Source organism: Equus przewalskii, chromosome 1 (genome assembly GCF_037783145.1).
Source record: "Equus przewalskii isolate Varuska chromosome 1, EquPr2, whole genome shotgun sequence".
NCBI lineage: Eukaryota > Metazoa > Chordata > Mammalia > Perissodactyla > Equidae > Equus > Equus przewalskii.
In genome coordinates this window covers 59,746,139-59,770,650 of record NC_091831.1, presented here as the reverse complement: position 1 = coordinate 59,770,650, position 24,512 = coordinate 59,746,139, and the positions used below count along the sequence as shown (strand labels likewise).

Here is a 24,512-nt window from a genome sequence, read left to right as displayed (position 1 = left end):
CCAGACCCCTCTTCTGCCCCAGCCTGTTTTCTTGGTGAACGGTCACCACCTCTCACCCTCTTCCATTCGTTTGCCCTGGACAGAGGGCATCCCCTCCAGGATCCCTGCTTGCCAACACTCTGTCCCCATGCGTCCCTGCACCTCAGCTGGTCCTCCTCATGGCCTTGCAGACACCCATCTGCTGGCGCTGGGCCTTATGCTCCGACCCGACACCTGCCTGCTCTGGTGTCTCCCGGTTTCCCTCCAAACTGAGGCCTACGGTGCCGCTGCCCTGACACGGCCAAGTCCCTCCCTGGGACAGTCACCCTCCTCTCTCACAGCTTTAAACACCCTCTACCCTTCTTTATAGCTTGAAAGTCCATCCTTGTGTCTTCTCTCTTCTTGTGTCCTCACACTTCCCTACCTCTCTCCACACAGACACACACACACACACACACACACACACACCCATTTCTCTCTCTCTTCCCCTCTCTGTGTCTCAGGCAGCCCCTGGTACCTCCCTGTCCCATCCCCCACATACTCTCATAGAAACCTTCTCTTTTTCTGTCTGGCTCTGTCTAGCCCATCCAGCTACACACTCACACACTCGCACCCATCCTCAGACTCAAGCAACCCCCACCCTACCCCGGTCTCAGCCCCTGTTGCCCCCCACACCTCCTCCCCAGCCACCTGTGCGGCCGTCCCGCAGGCCGGCAGCTGGCAGGCACACACTCAGTTGCTCCCCACCAGCCCGCACCCCCGTCACGCATGCACGCTTGCCCAGGCGCCCTGCATGGGGCTTCTGCTCTGAAGCAAGGCGGGCCCAGCTGCCTGCCCAGCAGCCCCGGCCCAGCAACGGCGGCAGGCAGCAGCGCCAGCGAGCAGTTCTGCTCCCGTGCACAAATCTGCAGAGAAGGGCACGCGGTACAATTTGTTCAGGAAACAATAGCAATGTTTGACATGTCATAAGGATTGATGGAGCAGAAATTTACATGGGAGAATGCATTTTTAAACAGCTCCACAGAGCCCCGGTGCTTTGCTGGTAATGCTTTCCACATTCATCATTCACTGAGTCCCTCTGAGTAACTCCTTAAACTACGCGAGATTAACTGCTCTCTTGCAAGCTCTGGGGGGCTGGGGTGGCCAGCGTGAGGCAGGAGGGACTCCACTGGAGGAACCCTGTGGCCCAGAGGCTGGGGTGACCTCCACTTGGCCTGATTAGGGCCACGTGGCTGGGTGATCTCCCCTGTTCCCGCACTCCCTCCCATGGTTCCGTGGATGAGGATCTCGGCCTCTGTCTAGGACACAAAGTAGAAGTCAATGGCCAGGAAATATCTGTCTGCCTCACACTTCGGGGGAATGCTTGGTGCCTCAGTCTCCCACACCCCCACCTCCGTCATCTTACAAAGGAAGCTATGGAGCCAGGGCTGATGAACGAGGGTGTGGTCAGTGTCAAGTGGGCAGAGGCAAGGTTTGGCTGGAAGCTGCTGCTCTGAGCACCTTCATGGGGGTCCCTGGGCCAGAGGAAATGATCGCACTCCTGGAAGGAGAGGAAATGATGGTGGCTGTATGGAAACGCTTCCCATGGGACTTTGCGTAGGGGATAAGAGGGCGAGAGCTCCAGGTGAGCAGTGGTACAGGGAGTGAACAACGGGTGCAGGAGAGATCATGGAGAGGCTGCGCATCACAGGAAGAAAGATACATTCGGGAAAGCCCCTGGGTCCTGCTCTGGGCCGTCTGAGCTTACAGGAGGGCTTAGAACAAGAGGGTGCTAGTGGGGACAAAGGCTCAGAGCACATGGTAGGGTGGAGTCGCCAAGTGGGAGGGCAGTTAGGAAAGGGTGGGGATCCAACTGGTGGTGGGGCTGTAGAGAAAGGAAAGGCGGCCCATCCTCTCTCATGTTCCATTGTGGACCTGGGAGAGCCACCACTCCATAACCCCTGCCCACGGCAGACAGCACTAATGGATCACTGGAGTACAGAGGCCTCAGGATCTCTCTCAACCCTTTCTTATCGACAGCCGCTAACAACCAACTGCAGTGGACCTTGCGTCAGAGCCTCTTTCCTATTCCTGCTGGACTCTGTTCTTTGAGAGTCAGAAATGTGCATCTCCTTAGGAAGCACGGTGCAAGACCAGGCACAGAGGGCCTCAAAAAGGATTTGTGGCTAAGTGCCGAATCATGAAAACACCACTGAAATGGGACAGAGAGATCTGGGTTCTGGTCCAGCCTCTGCCCTAGCCATCCATCTGTGGGCCTTTGTGTCAGACAGTGGGCTTTGGGGCCTGTGCGCTTCCCAGACTCCGGACTGGTCTGGTTCTGTCCACTTCTGCTCTGATGCCAGCAGCCCATCCTCCACCAGAGCCAGAGGGAGGTCTGACAATACAAGACACCACTCACCAGCTTATAAGGCTCCCAGAGCACTTAAGGCAAAATCCAAACTGCTTGGCCCCTGCCTTCCTCTCCTAAGCTGTGTCCACAATCACTCTGCTCCCTCCCCTCAGTCCGCAGGTTCCTCATAGGCCAAGCCTGTCCCTGCCTCACAAGCTTTGCACTGGCGGTTGGTTCCCTCGGCCAGGCCAGGAGGCTCTTCCCCACATCTCGGGTGGCAGGCTCCTTCTCATCCCTGGGGCCTCAGCTGCAGGGTTCGATTTACACTTGTGAAGACAGTTGCGTTTGTAAAAGCTCACTCTGACTGCTGCTGGAGGACAGACTCCTGGGGCAGGAGCGCAGCTCGGAGTTCAGGCAGTCACTGCGGCTGCACAGGCCGTGGGGAGAGCGAGGGGGTGGGGGCCACGGTGGTCAGGGGCGTGCAGGGCTGAGAGGCAGCTGGGCTCAACCGGAGCTGACAGGTCCTGATGGTGAAAGGACGTGGTGCGGAGAAGGGCATGGTTTTGGCAAGAATATGTGGGCAAAGCTTTACCGGCTGTCTCCTCCTGCTAGAATGTAAGCTCTCTGGGGGCAGGGTCTGAATCTGTCTGGATCCCCACAGATCCCCAGCAGCCATCAGTGCTGGAGACCTTCAACAGAGAGCAGGTGAACGAATGAAAAAATGAAGGAGGAGAGTACACTTGATGACTTATGAGCTCCCTTCTACCAGTGACAAGTCACAAATTCTGAGCAGGTGGACTTCTAGGGAGGGAAGGACACCAGAAGGATAATGATGGTAGGAAGAGGAGAAAGGCAGCAGGGAGAGAGGAGGATGGGGAGGGAGGAGTGAGGAAGAGATAAAGAGGAGAGGAGAAAGAGGAGGGAAGAGGAGGCGGAGACAGACGATGAAGACAACGGAGGATGAAGGAGGGAGAAAGAGATCGAAGGAACAACTACCTAACTGCCACTCCAAGCCTCAGTTTGCTCATCGGTAAAATGGGGCTAATAACAGTACCTGCCCCATGGGGTTGTTGTGGGGATTAAAGAAGGTGCTTTAGACCAGTGCCTGGCACATAGAGACTGCTTTCTAAGCGCAGCAAGTATTAGGATTCCCGTTCTCAACTCTCACGGCTCTCTTTTTCCAGCCCCCACACAAACATGCTCCTGCTGAGTCCCCTCTCAGGGCCTGGGCTGTGCCAGCAGGGGGCCAGGTGGAGGGGAAGTGGTGCTGAGCCCTGCAGGAGGGGCCCATGTATTAATGTTTCAGCCCTGCGGCAGGGGGAGGAGGAAGGAGAGTCAGACTGACAGGTGCCCCGAAGCTGTGGGGTCCCAGCTTGCTTGTTATTGCAGACACGGTGTTGTTCTTGGGCTCCCCACCTTCTTCTTTATTTCTCTTTATTTTATTTTAAAACCTGGAAATAAAAATTGATGGGGAGCAAATTGCTCTGGCCAGCAGCTATGTGCTTAAAGGAGTTGTCGCGGGAAAGCAATTATGGGACGTCAAAGGCTGTCAGGTGGCCAGCAGCTGCCTGCATCCAGTGCCCAGCACTGCCTGGGGGTCCCAGGGCCTCCTGCTGGGGAGATGCGTGAGCCAGCTGGAGGAGGAGTGTGGGGGCCCCCTCGGAGGCAGGCGGATAAGGGAGATCACTGCCCTGCTGAACGTCACCTGTGGGCCTGGCACTGTGTGAGGAGCTTGACACGATTTGTCCCTAATCCTTAAAACCAGGAAGACAGAGGTCACAATCCCATTTTACAGATGAAGCCAGTCCAGCTGATAATAACTGCAAAAATAGAAAGAACAGCTCGCCCTTGTTTAGTCCTTCCTGGGTCCAGGCATTACTCTGAGAAATCATGTGTATAACACGTTTCTCTTCCATTCCCACTGAGATAAGTACCAAGTACCCCCACTGTATGGATGCGAAAGTGCTCGACTTTGGTGGAAGCTGCTGGTGCTCACCTCCACCTGCCAGAGGCTGCTTTTCTGGGAACACCTGTGCCTCCTTGGCCTGCGGCCTTTTTCCTCAAGGAAGCAATTAGCATGACAAGGTGCCCACATCCCCAGAAGCTGCTCTCACTCAATGGGGGCTGGGAGTCAATGGATCAGGACCCCAGGCTCCTCGGCCTGAGGTGGGATGACTCAGGCACAGCCTCTGTCCCCAGATTTCTGGGTGTCCGGAGCCCCAGTAGCACCCGTGGCAACTGGCTTCACAATGTCCCCTTTAGTGACCTCATCTCACTTCCCACGCCCACCTGAGTTTCCTGGGGTCACCCCCCCAAGCACACGGCCTGGCCTCCAGTCCTTGCCTCAGGGTCTGCTTCTGGGGGGAGCCAGACCTCAGACAGAGGCCTCAGGCTGGACACAGGGCACACAACGGTGGGCCAGAGAGCATGCTCTCTGCCCTCATGGTGCTCACAGCTGCAAGGCTCAGGGAGGGCAGGTACTGGGCCCAGGGCCCCACAGTCAGTCTCTGGCAGAGCTGGGATTTGAACTCTAGTCTGTCTGGCATTCACACACACACACACAAAGCAAAGAGAGAAAAAAAAATCCTGCTCTCACCCTTCTACAACACTGTCCATTCTCTCATGCCCCTGGGCTTGAGGAAGACTCAAATTGAGTGACTTTTTTTCTTTTTTTAATCACATCTGACCATCAAACAAAGAAAAGTGGGATGCAGAAAGCCATTTTCCGGGGGATGCAGGAGGAGGGAGGGCGGGCGACGGGCTGGCTGGGGGTGAGCGAGACATTCACAATCAGAAAGAACTCAGGGCCTCTCCGGGGTCAGTTATCAAGCTGAGATTATGGGGTAGAGGAAGAGAAAGGGAGGGTGCCAGGAAGATGGGACACAGTGGCTGAGGCTCAGTTAAGTGGGACTTTATGTGCAGAGGAGATGGAAGGAGGAAGAGAAGACGGGCCAATCAACCCCCTGGGGCAGCAGCCAAAGCATGGCTGGGAACGCCTCCCCTCCATTACTGCATATCACCACTGTAGCCCCCACCCCGAGTCTGGCCCCCTCCCTCTTCTCCACTGCCCCTGTGGGATGCAACAGACAGCTCCAGGTCTAGTGTGACGGTACCTGAGTGAGTGGGGGTTGGTCTCCACCCACCACCAGGACACATCCTCACTCCAAGGTGACTGGGAGCCCGGCAGCACACCCCCCCATGCCTGCTGCCATTGGTGGGCACTGATTGGGCCGACACGTGCTCCTTGCTAATGAACCGTATTGATTCCACATTCTCCTGTTGTCTCCCTAAATGGCAAGCCACACATCTGATAGATTAAATACCCACACGATTGCCCGCTGACATCTCCATCACTCCGCCTGTGGGTCCCTAATGAATTTTACAGCCCTACAACGACAGAAGAAATTAAGGTCAAAGTCCGACGCAGGAACTATAAATCACCCGCGATCTCTGAGACCAGCAGAGGGCTGCAGCCCCAGCCCCTCACCTGGGCCAGGCCAGCCCAGGGCTTAATGGGCGGCGAGACAGCCAGACTGGGTGTGTGAGTGTGGCAGGGGAGGGCGTGCTGGGAGCACTCCTGACTGAGCAGCAGTCCCCGTCCACGGGCATTTGGGTTCCCTCACTCCTCTGCCCACACCACCCACAGTGGTCAGAACATTCTAACACAGACTGAGAAATGCACTGAGAGGCAAGCAGCGTATCTCATTTATAAAGACTGGCTTCCCAAGGAATTCAAAACACTCTGGCTGCACTGCCCTTAAAATGACCTCAGAAGGGGGAGAGAGTTCAGCAGCATCCTCTCCATTTTGCAGGTGGAGAAACTGAGGCTCACAGAGAAAAGGGGCTTTCCTAGGGTCATTAAGCAAATTGGAGACCTCAATGTTCCAGACTCCAAGTTTACAGGTCTGGTTACAGTGGGAGCCTAAGGGGCCTTTTGTTCTGGTCTTGCTTCTCCTCTGGGGAGGGGGTACCCCCTGCAGGTGCTGGGCAGGCAGAGGGAGCTCTGGCCTTGGGTCCAGCTTGGACGTTGACTGGTCAAGTTCAGTCTGCATCTTGTCATACCTCTTGGCCCCCTGGTAACTGCCAGGCTCTCAGGGAGGTGTTCGGTCTTGGTAGGAGGCTGTGCGGCCTCGTGGTTAAGTGAAAGGGCTCTGGCACCCTAGAGACAAGGGCTCATGCCTCAGCTCCGCCCCCTCCATGGGTGTGACCTCCGGCAGACACCTAACATCTCTGAACCTCAGTGCTCTCTTCTACAAAGTGCGGAGGCTAGTTCCTACCTCAAGAGGTTGTTGCGGGGATTCAATGAGATAACACACATAAGGGGCTTGGTCCGGTGCCAGGCAATTAATATTGGTTTAATCACTGGTTTAGCACCTGTTCTGTGTCAGGCTCTTGCTAAGTTCTTTACATGTGTCATCTCACTGAACCCTCACAACAAATCTATAAGGAACTATCGTCATCACCATTTTCCAGAAGAGGAAATTGAGGCACACGGGGGTTATTTGGCAGAGACAAGCCATCCACATTCCCTTTCTCAAATTAACAGAAACATGATTTTTAGATGGCACAATGCTATCTGGCTAAATACTATATTTCCCAGCTTCCTTTGCAGATAAGCACAGTCATATGACTAAGTTCTAGCCAATGAGATGAAAGCAGAAGTTTGCAAGGCATTTCCAGGAAGTCTTCTTAAAAGGGAGGGCAAGTGCCCTTCTTCATTTTCTCCATTCTGCAGCTTGAAATATGGATGTGTTTCAAAAAAAAAAAAAAAAGAAATATGGATGTGAAGGCTGGGTCTCTAGCAACTATACTGGACCATGAAGACGAGGGCCATACTCTAGGAATTGTGGAGAGGAGAGCTTGTAGAAGCCATCCAAGGCTGCTCACCTCTAAACTGCTTTTACATGGGAGGGAAATATACTTCGATCTTGTTTAAGCAACTATTTTGGGGGTTTCTGTTACTGATAGGTGTATGGGTCACTGTTGATAAAAGGAACCTATTCAAAGTCACATAGCTCAGAAATGGCTGAGTCAGGATAAACCTGGGTGGTTAAGTCTGGAGCCTGGGGTCTTTCCCACTCTGTCCCTGTAGTGAGCACTTGAGAAACGTGAGATGACATCATCACTGTTACAAAGTAAAGCAGAGACGGCTCCTTCTAGAGATGGTCAAACTCAGGTTACCATGCATGAGTTGGTCATGAAATCAATCTAGTGGATCAAGACCAGCACTTTAAAAAGTGAAATCCGGTAAAATAAACTAGACCTACTAGGGTGAGAGCCATAAGACAGCAATGAAAGAAACTGGAGATGCAAATCACCAGAAAGACAATCCACGCTCATGGGTTAGAAGAATTAATATTGTTAAAATATCCACACTACCCAAAGCAATCTACAGATTCAAGGCAATCCCTATCAATGTCATTTTTCACAGAAATAGAACAAACAACCCCAAAATTTGTATGGAATTATGAAAGACCCTGAATAGCCAAAAGTAATCTTGAGAAAGGGGAACAAAGCTGGAGGCATCACACTCCCTGATTTCAAACTATATCACAAAGCTATAGTAATCAAAGCAGTATGGTATTGGCAAAAAAACAGACAAGTGGGTCAATGGAACAGAAAGAGAGACCAGAAATAAGCCCACGCATATATGGTCAGTTAATTTACAATAAAGGAGCCAAGAATATACAATGAGGAAAAGACAGTCTCTTCAACAAATAATTCATGTTGGCAAATTCTGCCACCAGCTTCATAGAACGATAGAATCAAGATGAACCGGTGCTATCCGAAGCAGGGAGGGGCCCCTGTTCTACAACAGCACAGAGAGCCCTGGAACCTGACATGCAGCAGGCGCTGGTACCACCGTCAGAACATCCGCTGTGTGCGGGCCCGGGGCTCCCACCTTGCCATACGTTATCCCACAACACCGCTGATTCAGGAATCATTTCCCGCATTTCATGGAGGAGGAAACTGAAACCCAGGGAGAGTGAGCAACCTGCCCAAGGCCAACGTGCTGGCAGGAAGCCCATAGCGGACGCCATCGCCACCCCAGGCTGTCTGCCCGCTTCAGTGTCTGTGAAGGTGAAGGCCCGCCTGGCAGACGGGTGGATGACACGGTGCAGCCTGCCGGGCCTGGGGAGGAGGATGGTGAAGACATTGCTCAGTGTTGGGAGAACTGGACAGCCACATGCAAAAGAACCAAACTGGATCACCACCTTATGCCATACACAAAATTAACTCAAAATGGACTAGACTTAAAGGTAAGACCTGAAATCATAAAACTCCTAGAAGAAAAATAGGTAGTATTCAACTTGATGTTAATTTTGGCCATGATCTTTTAGATCTGATACCAAAAGCAAAAGCAACTAAATAAAAAAAATGAAGAAGTGAGACCACATCAAACAAAATCTTCTGCACAGCAAAGGAAACCATCAACAAAACGGAAGGGCAATCTACTGAATGGGAGAAAATATGTGCAAATCATACATCTGATAAGGGGTTAATATCCAAAATATATAAAGAACTCATACAACTCATAGCAAAAAACAAACAATCCAATTAAAAAATGGGCAGAGGGCCGGCTTGGTGGTGCAGCAAAGTTCGCATGTTCTGATTCAGCGGCCCGGCGTTTGCCGGTTCAGATCCCAGGTGTGGACATGGCACTGCTCATCAAGCCATGCTGTGGCAGGCGTCCCACATATAAAGTAGAGGAAGACGGGCATGGATGTTAGCTCAGGGCCAGTCTTCCTCAGCAAAAAGAGGAGGATTGGCAGCAGATGTTAGCTCAGGGCTAATCTTCCTCAAAAATAAATAAATAAATAAATAAAATAAAAAATAAAAAAATAGGCAGAGGATCTCAATAGATATTTTTCCAAAGAAGACATAGAGATAGGCAACAGGTACATGAAAAGATGCTCAACATCACTAATCGTGAGGGAAATAATACAAACCAAAACCACAATGAGCTATCACCTCACACCAGATAGAATGTCTGTTATCAAAAAGACAAGAGAGAACAAGTGTAGGCGAGGATGTAGAGAAAAGGGAACCCTTGTGCTCTGTTGCTGGGAATGTAAACTGGTGCAGCCACTATGGCAAACAGTATGGAGGTTCCTCAAGAAATTAAAAATAGAACTACCATATGATCCAGCAATTCCACTTCTGGGTATTTATCCAAAGAAAATAAAAACACCAACTCGAAAAGATACATGAACCCCCAAGTTCAGTGCATTATTTACAGTAGCCAAGACATGGAAGCAACCTAAGCACCCATTGATGGATGAATGGATAAAGAAGCTGTGGTATATATATGCGCAATGGAATATTATTCAGCCACAAAAAAGAAGGAAAATCTTGCCATTTGCCACAGCATGGATGGACCTTGAGGGTATTATGCTAAGTGAAATAAGTCAGACAAATACTGGATGATCTCACTTATATGTGGAATCTAAAAAAAAAGCAACAAACATCTACAAAAAAGCAAACTCATAGATAGAACAGATTGGTGGTTGCCAGAGGTAGGGGAGGGGGGTGTGGGCAAAGTGGGTGAAGGAGTCAAAAGGTACGAACTTCTAGTTACAAAATAAACAAGTCACAGGGATGTAACATACAGCATGGTGACTACAGTTAACAATACTGTATCGCATATTTGAATGTTACTAAGTGAGTAGATTTTAAAAGTTCTCATAGGCCGGCCCTGTGGCCGAGTGGTTAAGTTCGCGAGCTCCGCTTTGGCGGCCCAGGGTTTCACTGGTTTGGATCCTGGGCACCGACATGGCACCACTCATCAGGCCACGCTGAGGCAGCGTCCCACATGCCACAACTAGAAGGACCCACAACTAAAATATACAGCTATGTACTGGGGGGATTTGGAGAGAAAAAGTAAAAAAAAAAAAAAAGGATTGGCAACAGTTGTTAGCTCAGGTGCCAATCTTTAAAAGAAAAAAGTTACCAAAAAAATCTAGTAGAAGAAAACAGAAAATACAAGGGCATATGATTGCATGTAAGGAACTATCATTTTGTTCTAGATACGAATATGCGTGTGAGTGCGTGTCCTGAGTTACAAAGTTAAATGTAATTTTTATTATGGTTCATGATGAAAAAAAGTTTAAAACATGTAAAAACTAATAGGCATATGGAACTTTGAGCCACTCCAGAATTAAGCAGGAGCCACAGCTGCCATCCCTTCCAAGAGGGATCATGCAGCGAGATTAAGCCACCCCGAAACCACGGGCCCACTTAACGCCTCCCTAAACCTTTGTGCACACCCACAGGCCCCCTCCCTGCTCCCTCAGCCTTTCTCCCAACTGCTCCCAGGACGAAATCTCAGGCATAGGCCCTGGCAGCTGCTACGGGCCCAGCCCTCCCGTCACCCTGTCCCGGGACTCAGGATCTCCCAGCACACGATGCAGGGGACTCTGTAAGGCATTTGGGCTGCAGCATTTATGGACTCATTGTGCCCTGGCCACTCTTACGGCTACCCATTGTCCCCTCACCCAGGGGGTCCATTATCTTCGCTCTGGTGTCCTCTGAGCAACTGCCTGAGCAGGAGCAATCAACAGCTAACCTGCGGACGGTGACTCGGACAGGCGCAGAGTGCCGGGAATCAGTCCCGGAGGGGACTGTCTGGGGGCATGTGGTCACACATTGTTAGCACAGGGGCCTTAGACAGCGTCCAGCACAACCTCTTCATTTTACAGATGAGGGCCCTGAGGCCCAGCAAGCCAGAGACCCGCTCAAGGTCACCTGGTGACTGAGCAGCTCTCACCCTCCAGGCCAGCCCTGGGCCCAGCTCCCCGGACTCTGGAGACAGCTGATTCCAACAACAGCTGGAGCCCACCCTGGCAGTGGGCACCTGACGGTGATGGACAAATGGGAGGGGCGTCCAGGGGCTTTGGAGCCAGACAGACCCAGGGTTGAATTCTGGCTTGGCCACTCTCTAGCTGGATGACCCTGGGTAGGTTACCTGCCTCTCTGGGCCCGTTTCTTTCTTCCATACAATGGGTACAGAAGAGAAGAGTAACATACTGTAAAATGCTTGGCATTCATCAATCTCACAGCACCTGCTCACCAGGCCTGATGACAAACAACTATGTCCTCTTGGAGTTTTTTTGCAATGGGGCAAAGTTAGCTCAGACAGAGCTGCTCCAGTCAATGTTGGGGGGATTCTTAAGGCTTCAGAGGCTGGACAGGTGATGGGGGTTTAGAGCAATTTGCCAAAAGTCAATTAGTTGAGTGACCAAATGGCTGAAAACTGTCAGACCTTTAACAGAGTTCGGGACAATGGGGGAGCCCCAGCTCTCCATTCCGACCCAGGCCGGAGCCAGTGCAGGCTGCCCGCTGTGGCCTCCCAACCCACAGGCCCTGCGGAGACTCCTTGCAGAAGCCCAGGGTGGTGGTGGGCAGGTGGCAGCCAGCTGTGTTCTCTCTCTCTCCTTAGCGCCTGTCCTACCTCTCATTCCATCCCATTCTGGTTTTACGGATTGATATTTAGATTAAAGAGATAAACACAGCCAGGAGCACTGAGGCCTGACAGACAGAGGAACTCAAACCTGTCAATCACCATCAGCCAGCTCAGCTTCCTCCAGCTCCTGGACAGCACTGCGTCGTCCCCTCTGATCGGAGACGAACTCAAGAGCAGATTAAAGGGGACCAGAAGTACAGACTAGACACCCCCAAAATGGGGGAGGGTGTGTCGACACACCTCTAGGCCAGCTTGGGAGCAGGACTGGGGTGACGTACTGTTTACGTGTGCGCGCGCATCTTTAGCTTCCCTCTTCCCCTCCCCAGGCTGCAGATAAAGAATTCAATTTTCTTTTAAACGGTGGGGAAATTGGAAGAGATTTTGTTCTGTTTAAGCACAGCTGGAGTCTCAGGTCTCAGGGGACTGGAGAACAATGAGATCAATTAAGATGCCCATGGTGAGGGGTGTCAGGAGGGGGTGGGGAGAGAGAGCACGAGGTGGGGGCTGGGGCATCCTCAGGAGGGGGACGGGTGGCAGAGGCAGCCCGGGCCTGTCAGGAAGTCCAGCTTCTGCTCTTTCCTGCATTGACCTGCCTGTCTCCACTGAGTTTTGCTAAAGTATCTGGACAGGGCCTACCCACTGGGTGGTGTTATCACCTCCCAGACTTACTGATAATTCATGTTGGCAAATTCTGCCACCAGCTTCATACAACGATAGAATCAAGATGAACCGGTGCTATCCAAAGCAGGGAGTGGCCCCTGTTCTACAACAGCACAGAGAGCCCTGGAACCTGACATGCAGCAGGCGCTGGTACCACCGTCAGAACATCCGCTGTGTGCGGGCCCGGGGCTCCCACCTTGCCATACGTTATCCCACAACACCGCTGATTCAGGAATCATTTCCCGCATTTCACGGAGGAGGAAACCGAAACCCAGGGAGAGTGAGCAACCTGCCCAAGGCCAACGTGCTGGCAGGAAGCCCAGAGTGGACGCCATCGCCACCCTAGGCTGTCTGCCCGCTTCAGCATCTGTGAAGGTGCAGGCCCGCCTGGCGGACGGGTGGATGACACAGTGCAGCCTGCTGGGCCTGCGGGGTGCGGAGGGCAGAGGGAGGGCTCTTGAATCTCCCACCTCTGCCCACCTCCACGGCCACCTGTGCGATTGGAGCCATCATCTCTTTCCTGGTCTCCCAGCTTATATCCTGGCACCCCTGCTCCCCCGCCCACCCCCAGCCTAGTCTCCACATAGCGGCCACTGCGGGCCATTGTTTCTCTTCAGCTCAGTCACCTCCGATGGACTCCCTGTCTCGGTCAGTCACCTCCTGGCCTCCTCTTGTCCTCTGTCACTCTCCCTGCACGTCCACCTACACCACAGGCTCTTGCCTGGAAGCCTTTCACTGCAGCTCCCTCTGCCGGGGCAGCTCTTTCCCAGACCCCCCTTGCTTCCCTTGGGGCTCTGTCTAACGTCACCTTCTGCAAGAGGCCTGCTTTCCTGGACCACCTGCTCGAACAGTAACAATGCCACCCCTGGCACTGCCCACCCCGCACTTATCCCCATCTGACATGCTTTGTATTTCCTTGTTTTTCGTTTCTTTTTTTTTTTGCTGAGAAAGATTCGCCCTTAGCTAACGTCTGTTGCCAATCTTCCTCTTTTTGTACCTGAGCCACCACCACAGCATGGCCACTGATAGAGTGGTGTAGGTCTGCATCCAGGAACCAAACCAGGCTGCCAAAGCAGAGTGCACGGAACTTAACCACTGGGCCACTGGGGCTGGACCTGTATTTCCTTGTTTATCATCTGTCTCCCGCTCCTGGAATGTACAGGGATGTTTGTCTGTCAGGTTCACTGCATCATTCCAGGCCCTGGATAAACAGTCAGTGAACGAAGGGGTACAGTAGTTGCACCAGTGGCCCCATTGCCCCACAGAGTGTGGAGTCCTGCTCTAAGAGGGGCAGCAGGAAGCCTTCTGCAGGGGAGACACAGTGGCTCACAGAGGGCACCTGGCCCTGCTCAGCAGCAGCCAAGGACGCAGCGTCAGCTCCTGCTCACCTGTCTGCAGAGCAGGCTGCGGGGCTGGGTGCATTTCAGCCTTGACCTTGCAATCACACGCCCTGAGCAGGACTAGGAGGCCCAGGAGATCCTGGAATCTGGTGGCCATTGCACCTCTCGGCCCCTGCCTTTATTCCTGGGCTAGGGTCTGCCTCCCCAGACGCTGCCAGCCCTAGGAAGGGCACTCAGAAGGCATCTGGTCTACCTTCTCCTTGGACTGAGCAGGAAGCTGAGGCTCAGAGAGGCAACGAGACTGGCACAGGGTCACATGGCAAGTCAGTGGCCTTGAACCCACAACTTTGGGCTCCCTGCCCAGCAGCCTTCCCCATGTGCCCATTGCCAGAGAGGAGCATCAGGGAGCCCGGCAGAGAGAGTGAAACATGGGGTTAAGAGGCTTTGGACTCAGACAAACTTCTCTGGCATTCACTTGTTGGGTGACCCTGGGTATATAATTTACCCTTCCTATGCCTCAGTTTCCCCATGAGGTCTCTGCCTGCCCTCTGCTCCTGCTCACATTCCTTCTTCCAGGAAGCTTCCCTGGACGATCCAGACTACAGGAGTCAAACCTACTCTGTGCTGTAGGCTGAGACAGAGAGAAGCTGGCTTTAAGAGGTTTCAGTGGAGTGGGGAGAAACGATGTTAGCCGGGCTAGCCCTCACATGCACAGGGAGGGCAGCCAGAGAGCACGGTGAGGGCAGCTGGGGAGGAGGGGGGACCTCAGCGAGGTGGGCATGTGCCCACTACCAGGGGGAGGCTTCTCATGGGGAGGTTGCCATCTGGGCTGGCTCTTTGGGTCCACAGGCTTTTGATGGTGTCAGACAGGAGGGAGAGAGAGCCAAGTGGGAGAAGAGTATGAACAAATGCAGGGGGCGGCAGGGGAGCTTGGAACCCAGTCAAGTAGGAGAGAAGGGCTGGGATGTTTGTAGTGGGGCAGAGGGCTGGAAAGGAGCTCAGGGCCAGGGTATGGGGTCGTGAATGCCAACCCAGGCCTAGATCCCTGGAGCTTCCCTGGCAGGCGGTGCCTAGGAGTGGCAGGGATTCCTCTCTTCCCCCTCTCTTCTACCACTCTTCATGAGGAGCTCTTCCCAGGCTGAAAATGGGATTCAGAGGGTTTCCCCTCTTCTGCTGTCTTCGTACAACATCCAGGAAGAGAGAGGGAACTTGCTGTGTCTGTGCCGCACTCACACACATCTCAGTAAACAGGTACTGAATGGAGGGAGCTCTGAGCGCTTCCAAGATGGCTATGTTTGTGCAAATTCTTTGACATTCTCCCCGTTGAGAGTTGGGAAGGGTCTACTCGTCCTCCTCTTGAACCAGAGCTTGCCCTGGTGACTCACCATAACGAATAGAATTCGGGGGAAATGATGCCACGTGACTTGCAGGCTGGGTCAGACAAGGACACACAACTCCACCAGGTTCTCCTGGGACGCTGGTCCCCAGAGGCTTCCTCTGACGCACTCCTGCTCAGAACCCCGAGCCTGAGACGCCTGCGCCACGCCGAGAGGCCACGTGAAGGTGCTGAGGGGACAGTCCGGCTGAGCCAGTCCTTCAGCCAGACCAGCCAGGGTACCAGACATGGGAGGGAGAAGCCTCCAGCTGCTGGAGTCACCCCCAGACCAGGAGGAGCAGAGGTGGGCCCCCTGCGGAGCCCTTGCCATATTCCTGACCCACCCAACCCACGAGGGTAAGAAAACGCTGTTGCTTTCCGCAGCCAAGCTTGGGGGTTTCCTACCCGCAAGAGGAACTGAAACGGGCTCCAGGGCCTTACTCAGAGCGTGCCTACTGAGCAAGGGCAGACCGAACGTGGGGACGGATGGAAACAGTGGAGAGCCACTGAGCTCCTTTGGGCAGAGAATTATAAAGCTCCTGTAGCCTGGACAAGCTATGTAGTTTGCATAATTTTCCAGTACAAAATGAACACGCGGAGCCCCTTGTTAGGAAATTATTAAGAATTTCAAGACAGCGACAGCAGAGCATCAAACCAAGTGCGGCCTTCCAAGTCCAGGCCCCTGAGCAAATGCCAGGGGTGCGCCCAGGAAGCCGGCCCTCCTGTCGCCGCGGCTGTCTGCCTCCTCTGAGTCCTGGTCCTCTCAGCGTCCTCACTTCACCTTCCTCTGTCTTCTGCTCCTTGAGGCTGGGGCCTGAGTGTTAGAGTCCCAGGGTGGGGCACAGACAAGAACTCAACCAGCCTGTCAGCTGAGAGGACCCAGTGTCCAGTGAAGTCGGAGCCAAAGGCAGAGAATCCAGGAACTCGGAGGCCTCAGTTTAAGGGCCAGTGTTCTCTGAAGTGCCACTGACCCCCAAATAAGCTGGAGCCTCCACGCTGGGTGAGCAGCAGCACAACAGCACCAGCATTCACAGCCGTCCCCTACAGAGCGCTTTCTAAGGGACAGATACTACCACCATCCCCACAGCACACTCTGGGGACTGAGGGTCAGACCAGGCCAAGCCCACGGAGCCAGCAAGAGTAGGAACAGAATTTGAACCTGGTCTCCCTGGTTTCAAGGCTCCCTCCTCAGGGGGCGCTGCAGCTGGGGAGTGTCCCCTCCCGTTGTAGAGCAGCACTTCTGCGGGGGCCGGGGGACCAGGGAGCAGCACCTGAGGGTGAGGCAGGGGAGTGGCTTTCCTCTGGCCACCCGGCTGGGCCGTCAGGTGCCCAGCACTCAAGGTGAGGCCCATGTCAGAGTCCTTGGATTCAGCAGCACGAGCAGAGGTGTTCCTTGAGCCCGCAGGAGGAGGGAGCCCTGGGGAGCTGGGGAGGAGGAACACTGCATTTGAAGTCCTCACCAGGGTCAGCCTGAGGCAGTGACATCACAACACACCTTTTCAGTTTGGTGTCAGTGGTATTTGCAGTGGGTGGAGGAGGGAGAGAAGGGACAAACAGCAGCAGGGCCGTGTCTGTTGAGGTGGGGGAGGGAGGCCGGGCTGGATGAGGAGGAAAAGCTGGTCAGCTCTAGGAGCCGGGAGGTGAAGTCCTTGGGAATCTTCACCAAACTTTCAGGGGGGGCTGAGAGAGGGAGAGGCAGGGCAGGCAAGGGAGCTCTAGGGGCCCGTGGGTGGGGGACCTCGAAGGGCAAGAAGCATGTCTGCATCACCGGGAGAGAAATTAAACAGCGAGAGTGACTCCCCTTTCGTCTTGGGCAGAGAGAGTTGGAATAAGAGCCTGGTGGAGCCAGAGGCCCTCAGCAGCATCCGGCCCAAGCATCTTGCTTTCTAACGAGGGCACTGGGGCCCCAGAGGCTCAGCGACTTGCCCAGGTGACACAGCTGCTCAGAGCAGGGCCATGACTCTGAGCGTGGAGCCCCCACTCCATGGAGCCTCAGCCAGGAGGCCCAGCAGGACTTGCTGACATTTTCTGAGGGCGTTCCTCGCCGGCTCTGTGCTGAATCTTCTCAGAAATGTTCTGCTCCATTCTCACAACCACCGTCCCAGGTCAGCTCCTATCACGCTGTCTCCCCCAGGTTACAGAGAGGGAAACAGGCTCGGTGGCCTGTCAAGGGCCCACCTTGGCAGAGCTGGGCTTGCACACAGGCTGAAGGGCTGGAGGGCAGCCAGATGGGGCCCTTTAAGGCCAATGAGAAGAAAAACCATTCCTTCCGTGTCTACATGCCCTTAACTATTCACATCCCCTATTCAGTGGCATCTCCTAACAACCCCGCCATGCAGGCCGTGCAGGCTCTACTTTCCCCACTTGAAGGGAAGAAAACCAAATCCCAGAGAAGGCATGACCAGCCCACAGCAGAACAGGAGTCATGACCCTGCCCAAGACGGGACCAGCCTCCCAAGGACAGGCTGGGAAGAGAGGCAGGGAGGAGAGAGAGGAGCCGTGTGCTCAGCTCTCACAAGGCCACTCTGTCTGCCTGGGCTGAGTGGGGGCACTCCACCCCTGGGCTGAGCAGACCGTCAGTGGTCCTGGGGCCCCACACCTGCCCAGTCAGGGCTCTCATGTGCCTTTCCTTCCCGCTTTGAACTCTCTGCCTGGAGAGGAATCCTGTCTTGTCCGACAGTCCATCTTCTGCCCGTTCCTGCTGTGTCCCACCCCCTGGAGTGGAGAGAGAAGGGCTAGGAGTGCAGCAAGACCTGCCCCAGGAGTAACCTCCCTCCCAGCTGCTGTTCTTCGTCAGTATCCCTCTCTCACTGCCTGGGGACACAGAGCTAATAATTGTGGGGACATGAGCTCCATACTGCAGGAGGCCAGGCTGGCTCCTTGCACATTCAAGGTACAACCTCCACCAGCTGCTTCCCAAATGCCTGCCATGGCACACCAGGATGGAATAGGTAAAAGAATGTGGATGGTTTGATACTCGACTTCTCTACTCTCAAAACAGCAGCCAAATGGTTATGTCTGGGGTGGGCGGCAATTCAGAAGGAAGAGAGACAGCTGAGCCCAGCCTACCTCATAGGGGCAGGACTCTACCTCCAGGTGCAGCAAATCTCCCTCACTGCATTCCAGCCACAGGGCCTTTGCACATGCTATTCCTGCTTTCTCCAGTATGCTGCCCTCCCCTCGTCCACCTGTTAATGCCTACTCAATTGCCACTTCCTCAGGAAAGACTTCCCTGACTCCAGTCAAGGTGAGGTGCCCTGTTACAGGTTTTCACAGTTCCCTGATCTCTCCATCATAGCAAGTAATACTTAACGTAAATATTCATTTCTTAGTATTAACATCAGCCTTTCCCAGGAGACTGTAAGCTTCACGAGGGCAAGATTCACATCACCATTGTGTCCTCAGGGCCCTGTGCCTGGAACATAGTAGGTATTCAGAGAACATTTATTGAATGAATGAATGGTTGGATTGCTCTCCTACTGTCCAGTGGCACTCACAAACCCTGCTAGGCCCCAGGTACCAATTGTTCAGGCTACAGGGCTACCCCAAGTCCAGCAGAATCCCAGGAAGACACCCATGGCCTTCCCATCTGACTCTGGTTGTCAGATCAGGAGGCAGGATAGGAAGGTGAGAATCAGAGCAGCCTGGGGATAGGAGAAGGGGGAAAACCACACAGCCTAGAGGATGGGGAGCTACCCCATCATACAGAAACCTGCACACACACACATGCACACAAACGTGTGTGTATTACATACACATACCCCCAAGTGCATGTTGCTGCATACACTTGTACACACAGACACAAAAGCATGCCATGTGCATGCACACACACACCGCACAAGCATACTTCACACCCCTGCACATCCCTTCCCTGTGTGGTCACCCTTCAGAGGCCTGGCCCCCACTGACATTCATCCTGCACCCTCTCCCCTTCCAGGAAGCCTTTCTAACAAGGACAGCTCTGGGCTATTGGGATTCCTGCTTCCTGGGGCGAAGTGCTCAAGTCCCCCTGACGTGGACTTCCCAGCAGTGAAGGCCAGCTCACCCAGCTTGGAGCCCTGAGTGGCCTGGGACCCAGAGAGCCAGAAAGTCACTCAATGGAGCCAGAGGTCCTGGAGGGTCCAGAGTGTCATCCAGGGATGCAGTGCCTGGAGCAACCCTGGGGCCTATCTCCTGGGGTCCTGCAGAGAGCACCTTCCAGCTCCTCAGCTCTGAACATTACTGAGAGGACAGGCTCATGGTCCAACAGAGAGCATTCTGGATGGGCAGCCCAGAGGTTAAGAGCCTGTGGGGTGGCGTCAGGCAGTCTTTTTGTGAATTCCAGTTCAATCCCTTACTAGCTCTGGGACCCTGAGCAAGTTACTTAACCTCACTAAACCTCAGTTTCCCCATCTGTAAAATGAGAATGACAGCATCTACTTAGGTTAGAAATAATGCATGTCAAGCGCAGGGTTTACAGCTAGGACTCAAGAATGACAGCTGTTGAAATAACTGTGATAGTAGCACTAATAATATAGTAGCAGTCCTCAGAGGTCATCTCAGCCATCCCTCCGTCGCCTCTGGGCATGATTGCCCCAGGCATTAAGTCTGGAAGGGACCATGGGCCCATTTTAATCCACCTTGTTAATTTTACAGATGAGATGCTGAGAAGGGAAGCAGCTTCTGTCTGAGTCAGCCAAGGAGTCGGCTGGGAGCAGAGTTGGGGCTCGAGGTCAAGTCTTTAAACTCTAGGTCCCCACTCTGCCCCCTCCACCGTTGGAAACTCATTTTGCTACAACTGGGGGCTGTAAGGGCCTCCAAAGCTGGGCAGGGGGAGGTCCAGGGAGCAGGGAGGTGAGAAGGTCCAGCCCCTTCCACCCCAGCTGGACACCCAGGCTGGAGGTGACAGCCCCTCCTACTCCAGTTTCCACTGACTGTTCAACTGCTGCCTTCCCCCAGGACAGGCAATGAGCCACAGACACAGGGTCACGCCAGGGTGGGGGTTGGGGCAGCCCCTCACAGCAGGCTCTGCCCCAGCCTTCAGTGCAAATTAAAACATTTTCCTTCTCTTCATAATTTTTTTTCTGACACAACTGCCCATGAAATATTTTAATAACATCCCAGAAAAGGTCAGGGAGACGGAATTTCACAGTGCCTGAGCAGGCAGCTACAACGCCAGCCCCTCCTGCAGCACAGGAGATGGAGAGATCCAGCTGACCCCGGGTCTGAGTGGAGAAGGGCAGGGTCCTGGTGGAGGCCAGGGCAGGGCGGTGGGAGTGGGTGGGGTGGCCACAAAACTTGCTATCTGCTAGGAGCTCTGGAAGCTCCTTGGGGAGACTGGGAGATGCTGGCGGGTGGGGATCACCAAGGGGATGCTTCCACATCCATCATTCACTCCTCCTGTCAGCAGCCTTGGGGCGTCTCACACCCATTCTGCAGATGTGCAAATGAAGGCTCTTGGAGGTGATGTGGACAGACCAGCACATGGCAAAGGCAGGGGCACCAGGGCACACCCCATTTTACTTTGTTCCTGAGCTCCCTTAGGGACCCAGCCCTGCAGCTAGAGCTTATCAGTGGATGGAACAGCCCCTGGGGCTGGAGGGTTGAGACGGTCATGGGCGAGGCTCAGACAGACCCAGGAACTAGCGGCTGTCGAGATGAGCCAGCCCTGGGCAGAGACCCTGGTGGCCACAGAGGAGGCTGAATGCATCTGCTAACCATCCAGAGGGGGCCTAGGAGAGACTGGAGAAGGGGTAGTGGGCACCGGGCAAGGGTCCACGCAGGCCCACAAACCACTCCAGTGCCTGAGGAAACCCAGTTTGAGGACCTATTCACCAGCGCCAACCCCTGATGAGATTGGGCCTGACACATCATGGGTGGCACTGGCAGCTGGCCACCAGCCCAGAGGTGTGCTTCGCACACTTTCCACCCCACCCTGCTCCCTCAGCTCTTTCCGGAGGGCCACGGGAACTGGCACTGCAAAGTGAGATGCTCCATCCCTAGGAAGAATGCCAGGGAGGAATCCCTGGTCGCCTGCCCAGCCTGAACCTGACACTCAAATTCTTTGCTGTGTGGTCCCAGGCCTGTGGGAGCGGGGCATCCTCCACCTGTGAGGCCCCTGAAGTACAGGCTGCTTGGGTGTCCTTCCCCCTGACGTTTGAAGGTGACTAGGGGGCTGAAGATGCTCTTTATGTCCAGGAGCCTAGAGCCTCTGGCACTCGCTCTCTGGCTGGGCCCCTTGAGGTTGCAGGAGGGTCCATGGGGCCTCAAGCACCAGGTGACTGATTGCAAGGAGCACCTTGGTGAGAGCCGGTGGAGACACGGGCTGGGGAAGAGGGGGCAGAAAACAGCCGCAGCAGACTTAGTGTGTACGTCCGACGGCCTGCCTAGCTAAACATCTGCTTGAAATATTAATAACTGTCAGATGGGAAGGGCCTGGGGGCTCCCTACAGTTTCCTACCATCTGTCTGTAGAGTAAACACACTTCGGAGTGGGGGGCTCTGGATCAGCAGCAATGTCTCTGCTTGGAGGGAGGATGGAGCAAGAAATGGGAGCGAGGACTCTGGAGGCCTCAGAGTCGGGAGGGGCAGGGAGGGGCAGCAGTTAGTTAAACTCCATAGCGTTTACTGCGCAGCTACTGTGGGCAAGCCTCTGAGCGTGTGTGGCACACATCTACTACTGTGATCTGTGCAGCAGCCAATCCTCTTTGTGCTGATAACAGAAGCCCCTTTGGAATATTCCCTTTCCCATTTCAGCTCTTACACTTTGGATGGGGCTGACCCAACCCCTGGCTCCACTAGGGGGAGTATGGCCCATCTCTGGAAATCGGAATGATGATGATTGGTTCCAGGGTGGCCCAACAGGCTGGGCCAATGAGAATCAGCACTGGGACTTTTGCTGGAACTGCTGAAAAGAGTATTTTTTTCCCACTGGGGTTGATAACTTGGTAAGAAGTAAGCCGTAGGGGCGCTGGTGTCTCTTTCTGCCAATATGAAAAAGCAGAGCCTGGTGTTGAAGCCAGATTCCTGCTCAACTGAGTGCTTGGATATAGCCATGCCTGAAATCACTTATGCTTTTGAGTTACATGAGCCAATCCTTTTATGCTTGAACTGCTTAAAGATTTCTGTCCTTTGCAACCAAGAGTACTGACTGATATAAATGGACATGGGGAGGGGCCCCTTGTCAAAGTCTCAGCCAAGGGCAGCTGGGAATGCCCAGGCAGCCTCAGGGAGCTCATTCTTCCCTGGCATCTGTGCTCAAATGGGGAGGGTCGCCCTCTTCAGAGATGGCTGGCACCTGTCCCCATTAGAGGGCACTTCCAGGGTTCCTGGCCAACCCAGGCTCAGTCCCTCTCAGGGATAAGGCAGAAAAGCAAAGTGTCCTCAGCCTAATCTTACCCTCCCCCAGGTTGGTCCTTTTCCACATGGCTGCCCTGGCCAAGGGAGCCCCATCATGAAGAGTCCAGATGCTTTAACACACAGCTTCTGGGGCTTGGGGGCACCCACTTTCCCACTTGCCCAGACTCCTTGGGCAAAATCCCTCTGGTTGCCTCCCCATGGTCTGCCTCAGAGCTCAGTGGCCCTGCAAGAGAGTGGGGACTCACCAGGACTGTCAGCACAGAGGTCCCCACAGTGACGTTCTCGTATAAGCTGATGTTGTAGAGTGGCTGGCTGAAGATGGGCCGGTTGTCATTCTCGTTGATGAGAGTGATCTTCACCTTGGCATAGCCCACATGGTCAGGCACACTTTCATTGGCAAAGAGCTGGGTGTGCAGAGCAGAGCCCGGGTGAGCTCCCACATGCTCCAGGAGCCCTCGTCCCCATAAGTCCCCCTGGGGCCTTTGCTGGACCCAACCCAGAGCCCATCCCAGTGTGTGCTACTGTGAGTCCCTCCAACAGTGCTTATGGGACTGAGGTGGCCGCTAATTCTGCCAGGAAGGAAGGTGCTGATGGGGGCTGGGCTGGCAGTGCCCGGGGAGCACAGGCTCCTGGTGGGCTTCTGAGGCTGTGACGCTGCCTGGTGAAATTCCACTCAATTCCTGGTCATTTCCTTGTCCTCCTTGAAAAGCGGACACTCAGCCCAGGCCCTGCCATGGCTCAGTGGGCTTCTCTGAGTCAGATCCACAAGGGAAGAATGGGGAGAGGTGGAAGGGGGACTTAAGGGGACGGTGTCACCCCTGACTCCCCTGACATCCCTCACCCAGCCAAGGAGATGGCGAGGGGGCCTTACGTCGAAGTCGTAGCGGTCCACGGTCTCAAAGTCCAGGGGGATGGCCACGCGGATGCGAATGTCCGCCTTCCCTTGGACAGAGGTGGGAGAGATGATGAAGTGGTGGGAGTTGTTCCCCACCAGGTAAACCTCGAACATGCTGTTCAGGCCCTAGTCAAAATGGAGAAGAAACCAGTGAGAAAGGGCATAGGAGCCAAGGCCTGGAGCACTGCTGGAGGAGCAGAAGCAGGGGCCAGCAGGGCTTGCCTACCCCGACCCCACAGTGGTCTGGCCTCCCCTGAGTGATCCTGGCCCAGCTCCCTGAGCCTGCCCAGGCCCTCTGGAAGTCTCCTCCAGTCCTTTTTGCCATCATCATCCTTTCAGGTGCCCACACTGTCCCTTCTAGGTGGTTTGTTTCATTTTCCATCTCTTGCTCCCTTCCTCTGCCCCAGTGACCCCAACGGGGGAGGGATCTGTCAGCCGCAAGACCCAGCCCAGAGATGGAGGAAAGCAGGTCAGAAGGGAGTGGAGGGGAGAGAAGCAAGTAAGTGTCCACGGTCCACAGTCGGCTTGGACAGGTGAGGGCATGAGGGACCGAGCAGGACACTGCCTCTCCCCCTTCCTCCCTCTGGAACGTGCCAGTCATGGGGAAAACTGGCTCGTTCACACATGGAATGGGAATAACCCAGATGGCTGAGTGGTCAAGTGAATCCTGTGTACCTCACACTGTGGCCAGCCCAGGTGGCCTGGAGGACACTGGATCCCAGAGAGTCCAGGGCTGCCACACCCTTCACGGGCTCTGTGGCCCCACAGCCCCAGTCCACGGCTTCAGGTGTGTGTGGGGAGTGGGGGTGGAGGAGGGGGTGGGGGGCTCACTCTGCTCAGATGTTTCTGATCATTCTAACTGGGGCTGGAGCTCACGGAGCCCTCAGATACTGCCTGGCTCATCCTCATGCAAAGCATCTGACATCTCCAATGCTACCCAAGTCCCCACATCAGGAGAAAGAGCCACCGCTGAAGTTGGGGGACACAGCTGACTGACCCCCTGGAGCCTGGCCTGCTCAGACAGTGACTCAGGCTCCTGCATGGGGAAATGACCCCCGTCCTGGCAGGAGGCCTGTGGCTCGCTGACCCTTGTCGCAGATCCTCGGTGCCAGGACACGTCCTCCCGCTCGTCCT

At 54.4% G+C, this 24,512-nt stretch overlaps 1 protein-coding gene across 1 annotated transcript in view; it reads right to left on the bottom strand.

The window, feature by feature from the left end:
• LOC139074484 (cadherin-23-like) overlaps window positions 1–24,512 on the bottom strand; it is a 316,069-nt gene that overhangs the window by 64,789 nt on the left and 226,768 nt on the right. The window contains exons 12-13 of the mRNA XM_070565310.1: window positions 23,355–23,504; window positions 22,729–22,887 (exon numbers count right to left, since the gene is read on the bottom strand). Coding sequence (XP_070421411.1) covers window positions 22,729–22,887; window positions 23,355–23,504 — 309 coding nt within the window. The remainder of the gene's footprint in view (window positions 1–22,728; window positions 22,888–23,354; window positions 23,505–24,512) is intronic.